At 43.5% G+C, this 7,406-nt stretch overlaps 1 protein-coding gene across 1 annotated transcript; it reads left to right on the top strand.

The window, feature by feature from the left end:
• Positions 1 to 6,024: 6,024 nt before the first annotated feature.
• LOC148909533 (uncharacterized) lies at positions 6,025 to 7,353 on the top strand. The gene has a single exon (XM_089034170.1). It carries the CDS (start codon positions 6,025 to 6,027, stop codon positions 7,351 to 7,353), a length of 1,329 nt encoding a protein of 442 aa, XP_088890296.1.
• The last annotated feature ends 53 nt before the right edge of the window (positions 7,354 to 7,406 follow it).

The following is a 7,406-nucleotide window of genomic DNA, read 5'->3' as shown; positions in this document are numbered from 1 at the left end:
TCAGAAGAAACGGCTAAGAACTGGCTAAGAAAACAAACCCTCTGGCAGGTTTATCTTCCCGTGCCCAAGTACATTCCCAGGCCCAGCTTTACCGTAAATGCCCCCAATGAAGTTCATCAGGCAGATTTGCTTTTCTTACCGCACGACAAGGTGAGAAAAAAGACTTATAGATACGCTTTGACCGTAGTTGATATCGCAAGTAGATATAAGGACGCCGAACCCATAACCAGCAAGGATTCTGGGGAAGTCGCAGAAGCCCTAGGTAGGATTTATAAGCGCGTCTTGAAATGGCCTAAGCTGCTGCAAGTGGATGCGGGGACAGAGTTCATGGGCGTGGTTACTAAGACCCTGAAAGACCACGACACTAAGATTAGGAGAGCCGCAGCTGAGTACCACAGGGGTCAGAGCATCGTCGAATGATTCAATAAGACCCTGGCCGAGCGCCTCTTTGGGTACCAGTATTGGAAAGAGCTTGAAGATCCCTCCAAACGCAACAGGGAATGGACTCAGAGGCTCCCCCAGGTCGTCGCGGCTTTAAACAACGAGGCGGCCAGGGCTACGGGAATAAAACCCAAGGATGCTATGAAGAAGAAACACGTGGAACACAAGTCCTACGTCAGAAGTTCAAGGGCGGTCGGACTGAAGGAAAAAAAGCTCCCCCGCGACATAGTGGTCAGATACCTCTATCAGCCGGGGGAACTCGAAGGTGGCAGTAAGAGAGCCACGGATCCTAACTGGTCTTTGGAAACGTATGAGATTTCGAAGTCCGTCACCAAGGAAGGGCAACCCGTGTTGTATTACCTAAATGGCCCAAGTCGCGGATTTGTCAAGGAAGAGCTGCTCATAGTCCCCAAAGACTCAGAGTAGTGCTGCTCCACGCGCCCGATTACACTCTAGGCATGTCAACCTTACGTTGCCTCTACAATGCCCGCGTTTATTATTTATACGATCCACGGAGAACTGCTGATCGTCATTTGGGTCAAACCTCCATAGTAGTGGTATGTTACACTTGGCACACCTTGCCCCTTTCTCATAGACGTCGTCCACGCATAGGTCGAACGTCATATCTTTTTCTTCGTCGTGCCGCTTGTAGCGAAGGAGTTTCTTAGCAATGTTCTCTTTGGCTACGTCCTCTGGCGTTTTATCGTAGCGCAATTGCGGACCCCAGGCTCTTTTTAACTGTTTGGCACACTCCACACGACTTACGGCGGTGTAGATAAGGTTGCTCCAACACAGCCGCTGGTCTATGATCCATAAGGTTTCTTTTATTGTAAGCCCTTGCGCGCTGTGGACTGTCATGCAATAGCCTAAGCGCCAGTCTGGATGGGAGGTTATTTTTTCCACCTTTTCTATGGGTACCCAGGCTTTATCGTGCGTTACTGCGTTCTGCAGTTGGATGTCGGTACCGGGTACTAAGACATCTTTTCTTTGCATGCGGGTGTCACGCGGCTTATAACAAACGGGCACCAAATGACTAGGGAACCGCTCCTGGTGTATTTTCAGTAGATCTTTTTGTATGCGCGACTGTGCTGCGCGCTTACTGCTTAACACCAAATCCTCAGGATGCCAAGAATACAGGAAGTCTTCGTAAGACTTTGCTCGCATTCTTTTTCGTAACACCTTAGATTGTTCGGCGTCGCTAAGGCCCCTTAATTCTGCCTTTAATTTCCTCACTTGATCCTTGCTACGGTAGTCTGTGTTAATTTCTTCATGATAGTCTACCATTTCTTTTAACCATTCATGGGGCATTTCTCCGGCTATAGGAGGTGGTTGACATGGATCCCCGGCAAATACGACTTGGCACTTTCCGCGGAGGAAGTCTACGAACTCCTGCAGGATTTCTAAGGGCACGGTACAGATTTCATCCCAAAGTATCACGGGAGGTATGTCGTGGATGGCTTCCGGCACCCACTTTTGGCCATTCCAGCGAAAGAAGCTGTGGTAGGTTTGTTCGTCGTGGCCCATTTCGCGGAGTTCCCTTTCCAGACGGTGCGTTGGAGTTAGCACCTTTATCTTAGGAAAGAGTTCTAACACACGCGTCGTCTTACCGCTACCTCCCGTACCGTAAAGGTAAGAGAAGCGTTGGTAAGAGATTGGGTCCGCAACTGAGGGCAGTGGCTCTTCCGTCGGCGTAGTGGAACCGCGGGTATGCTCGCCGTGATATTCTACACGTGCCCTCCAGGCTCTTATCTCCTTATCTTTAACGCGCCATTGTCCACTTTCTGCGAGTTCATCGGCAGTGTAGAATTCCTTCATCTTTTCCAATACGTGCGGTTTCACATATAGGGAATCCGTGGCTACGCGTGGAATGTCTTCTTTGTCAAACCGCAAGAGCATTGCGAGAAGGTTAATGTGCGCATATGCGAGCATACTGGCAGCGGAGGTGATAATACTTGCGGTCGATGGTCCTGGTAATAACACAGCGCATTCCATTCATGCAGCTGATCTTCTACGAGGTAATCCCATTTCTCTACAGACACCATCGTTCCTTGATCGTGGGCACGTTTTATGAGGAAGCTTAACTCTCCTTCGTCTGTTATTAAACGCCGTTGCATGTGCTTCTCTCCCTCCTTAGCGCCCTGGGTAAATTTGCCTATGACATTTCGGGCGGTTGGGTTGTGCTCTGGAAGCCACTTCGTGTAGGCGCTATGGCAAAGTATGGCTTCATGCGCTGTGTATTTCAGGAGCTTACGCTCTTCAAAGAACTTTAACAATGGCACTGGTATCCATTCTTTCTCTTGTAGATGCTTCCCGTACCATGCGTAAATTATGGGGTGCAAGTCTTTAGCCAACTTCCAAGACGTTAATCTGACGAACCCCGTAGCCGGCGCGTCATAGTGGCCGTCTAAGGACACACGAAAGAACTGTGAATCTGGATGGCCGTAGCGGTCGTAATATTCCTTACAATCTCCCAGGCCTTTAAATGACGCAGGATAGCAGTGCTTCATGTCTAAGGACACGTATTGTTCCTCGTCGTACTCCATGTTCCAAAGACCGCCGTGGCCGTGTTCTACGCAGGCTTTGGCTATGTCTTTGAATTCTTTGGGGGTTGGTTTCCACCCATTCCTTCTTTTTGCGGCTAAGAAGTCCAAACTACGAGAGCTGAGGACCTCGTCTGAGAAGTCTTCCCCAAGGGTTTCACAGGCGCTTTGGATGCGCTGGTGTTCGATTTCCGGGCGATACAAAGTGCCGTCTTGGGTCATAAACTGGTTTCCTTCCGAATCCACTAACCATATTGAGTTCTCATGAATCAAGTTCACCAACGGGGAGGTTTCGTAGACCTTGGTTTCTTTCTTTCGCGGGAATCGAAGTTCTCGCCAAGCGTGTCCGTTATGCTGGTAGATGACTATAGGAGCACCTCTGCCGCCGTATTTATGTGTCCCAGGGTAAATGTACCCGTCTGTGATGTCTTTCACGCGTATGCGCCTTTCTAAGAGGGTTTCTAATTTCTTTATGTTGTCTATCGTAGCCCCAGCTTTGTAGGTGGCGTTTTCCCATTTCCTGATGGCTTCTTTTCTTTTCGGAGTTAACTTACCTCCGCGGGCGGAATCTTCAAAGAATTCCCTTACCAGTTTCCCGACGCAGTTGCCGGGATGTCGCATTGGCTTGAGTTTCCTAACGTCTGGCTCTTTGATCTCATATACACCGTAGATAACTACCGTAACAGGGTAAGCAACCTCGTAGAACAGCGCGTCGATGCCTACCAGCGCTCCGGGGCGCGTTTGCTTATTTAAGACAAACAGGTTCTGCTTACCAGACGCCCGAATAGGGTTACGGCCTCTTTCTATTACCCAGTCGCCGTCGTAATACTTTATAAACGTTAACTGTAAACGGTAGTTACCTTCAGGCATCAGGTCTATTATCTTTTCGGCTCTTTCTTCATTCATGATTTCTTCTGTGTCTCCTTCTGTGAATGTCGTGAAGGCGAAGTCGGCGTCCAAACGATCCAATACCTGGGTTCGCAGCTTGCGTACAGTTTTGTTTTGAATGCGCGCGATGTTGTCCATCTATATCTAGGAAATATTTTAACCTTCGTTTGCGACCCTACAAGATATTTGATGGGATTTTAAATGCTGTTCCCTCTTAAATTCCCTCCCGCAGGAGCAACTTAAGACGAATTTAGGAACTATTCCATTGAGCTTCCCTTGCAGTTTCCTTATATATTCCTCGTTGTCATTAGAAAACTCATGCGTCATCATACACGTTACTTTCATATCACATGGGACTTTCCTACGCAAATGGGAAATTAAGCCACCTTTTGTGTAACCTTTATTACATTTTGGACAAACAAACTTACCACTCATTATATATTTAAGGGCATTTTATGCTCAATTAAAGGTACATTTTAACAAACACATAGATTTCGCAAACACAGCAGCAGTAAGGGAATTATCGCGTGGGTAATACCCGCTGCCGACGCATACATTTAGAGGGGCCTGAAACGTGGGTAATACCCGTAAAATTCGATGCTTGGTGATTCGGATTTCGCGAGTCCCCCTTACTGCTGCTTACTAACATTGCGTAAAGCTGGTGTAAATGGCTCTTACAGTTCTCACATAATCAAGGTTTACGTTTCCGCGTAAATGTAAATTAATGCCAAGAAATAAGCTTCAATTACGTTAAGAGTAAAGTTAAGGAAATCGCTACACCCGTAAAGCTGTTGTAAATTTTTAGTAAACTAAGCATTTACTTTGCATTTAAGAGTGTATTTTAGTCATGCTTAAATTTAATATTTAATTAAACTTTACACTGGTAACGAGTATTGCTCAGGGCAATACCGTTGTTCGTTAAAGTCTTCTTAAAGTGAGTGTAAACTTAAGAAAAGGTTTCAATGTAGTCTTTACGTGGCATTTAAGAGTTGCTCTAAATATATATAAATTTTTAAATATCGATTTAATCTAATCTAAATTAATTATTTTTTCCCCCGGCCTTTAGACTCTTAGCTGTATCGACAAAAGCGATTAACTTCAATGGTTTTTAAAGCCCGGCAATAGCGGGCTTTATCTGGATAAAACCCTTGAATTTTAATAAATGATTAGCTGGGTAATATGGGAGATAAAGCCCTATGAAGAACAAAGAAAACCGTGTCAAATTTGAACTAAGGAGCAATAGAAGTAAACACGTGGCAAACAATTTTTGAGACCTGTACTATTAGTTGTTGTAAACTCGAAAGTAAAACTTGCGCGTTTATAGGTAATTTTACGAGTGCATTATATCACTGAATATAATTAATGCGGTTAAATTTCAGTTCAAATATCTACACTTCTCCTCTTGATGTGAAAACGTTGAGGAGTATTAAAGTAGATGTACGTAGTATGGTTTATTACCGGCCTTCCCAATTACATGTAAAGTCTGCGTAAAGTAAGTGTAAAGCCCGTGTAAAGTTAAAACAAAAGTTTCGACGTCTGCTTTACGTAGCATTTCAGCAATTTTATCAACCCTTAGAATGATGTCGTTAATTTGCTGTAATTGACTCTAGTAAAACGAAATAAGTCTGGTTAATTATTCTACCCATCTTATGTACTGGCATCAATGTTTAAAGCATCTGAAAACACGAGCCGTAGGCAAGTGCTTCTCCAGCGTTCTTAGTATTATATTTCCACGAATATGAAAGATTCTTCGATTTTTTGATAACATGACTTTGGGCGATCGAAGACAGCACACACCATGTACCATCATGTTTGTCAGATACAAAGGTTAAAAATCAACCTTCCTAAAAAATTCTAAGCTTTATAAATTACGAATATTATTACTCTGTATGGTTTACCGGCCTTCCCAATTAAAAGTCTGCGTAAAGTAAGTGTAAAGCCCGTGTAAAGTTAAAACATAAGTTTCGATGTCTACTTTACGTAGCATTTCAGCAATTTTATCAACCCTTAGAATGAGGTAGTTAATTTGCTGTAATTGACTCTTGTAAAACTTAATAATAGTACTACTACTAATAATGATGATGATAATAATAATAATAATAATAATAATAATAATAATAATAATAATAATAATAATATAATAAGTAACATATCCATGCCAAGAAAAGTACACGCGACCAAGACCTTTGCCCTACCTGGTCTTCAGTACCACATGTGGACAAGCGACTGGAAAATAAACCAACTGAAGGACATAGACCGACGCACAAGAGAGATAGTCAGAAAAGAAGGAGGAATGCACCATCACGAATCCATCAAACTACTCTACCTACCAGAAGAACTAGGAGGAAGCGGTCTGAAAAGCGTTGAGGACACTTTCAAATTAACAACAATCAAAATGGCAAACTATATCAACAACAGCAAAGACAAGAGGATCAAGCATGCAAGAACGCTTGAAATGAATGGAATCGCGCAAGGTAGAAGGTCAATTTTCAAACAGGCCACCAAGTACGCAGCGGAATATAACATCACGTGCGACTTTGATGATACAGGCACTAAAATACCTACAAGTAAAGACCCTACACCTGCCAACGAGATCAAAACGATAACCTCACCTTCACCAAAATCAATAAAAGAGCTGCTGCGATCAAAGATCACGGAGAAGTATATAAAAGAAACAAAACAGCAGACATGGCTTGGAGCCTACACCAACCAACAACTCCAAGACAAACAGATTTCACCAACAGCCAACCAGATCCTGAAGAAGTGGAAAAACATTCCCGATATTGTCTACAGCGTAAACAAGAACATACGCCAACAACTACTACCAACAAAGACATACCAACAAAGCAAAGCACAGATGACCATCACAGACACCAAATGCAGAATGTGCCATATGGCTACAGAATCAACAACACATGTACTAAGTGGCTGCTCAAAGATCGCCCAAAGCCTTTACACAGCCAGACACGACAGAATGCTGAGACCGATATACCACTGTTTGCTGGAAAAGTACAACTTTCAGGAAAGCGACAATGGAAAGCCATGGTACCAACAAAGTCTACCATCAGCAGTACTTCAAAATGAAAAGGCAAAAATATACTGGAATGTACCCTTTCAACTTGAGAAAGCTCCAGAAAACAGTGCCAATAAACCCGACATAGTTGTAGAAGATAAAGAAACTAATGCTTGGACACTATTTGAAGGCACAGTTTGTCAAGTTGGTAAGATTGCGGAGAGAACTGTTGAAAAACAAGAAAAATACACGGAACTACGTGCAGGCATCAAAAAAGAGTGCAAAAGCTCAAGTGTAAATCAGATTAACATAGTGTTTGACTTTCTCGCAGGACATCACGAACAGCTAAGAAAAGACCTAAGAACAATTACAAATACAGACAGGGAAGTGAACTTTCTTATAGAACGATGTCAGAAATGGATTTTAAGCCAGAACGTTAATATAGTCAAGAAGTTCTATGAATATGCATAAGCTGAAGAAAGGATTGAAAAAAAATGATGAACTTAACCAGCCTAGACTTAGTC

The sequence above is a fragment of the Actinia tenebrosa genome, unplaced genomic scaffold (genome assembly GCF_029948245.1).
Source record: "Actinia tenebrosa isolate PJP-AT-01 unplaced genomic scaffold, QUT_ActTen_1.0 PGA_scaffold2__45_contigs__length_23673736, whole genome shotgun sequence".
Taxonomy (NCBI): Eukaryota; Metazoa; Cnidaria; class Anthozoa; order Actiniaria; family Actiniidae; genus Actinia; species Actinia tenebrosa.
Note: the sequence above shows the minus strand (reverse complement) of the source record. Positions and strands in the feature narration are given on the sequence as shown.

Bases quoted from the DNA above. Each gene is read 5' to 3' on its own strand.
- LOC148909533 (XM_089034170.1), top strand. From the start codon at position 6,025: ATGCCAAGAAAAGTACACGCGACCAAGACCTTTGCCCTACCTGGTCTT.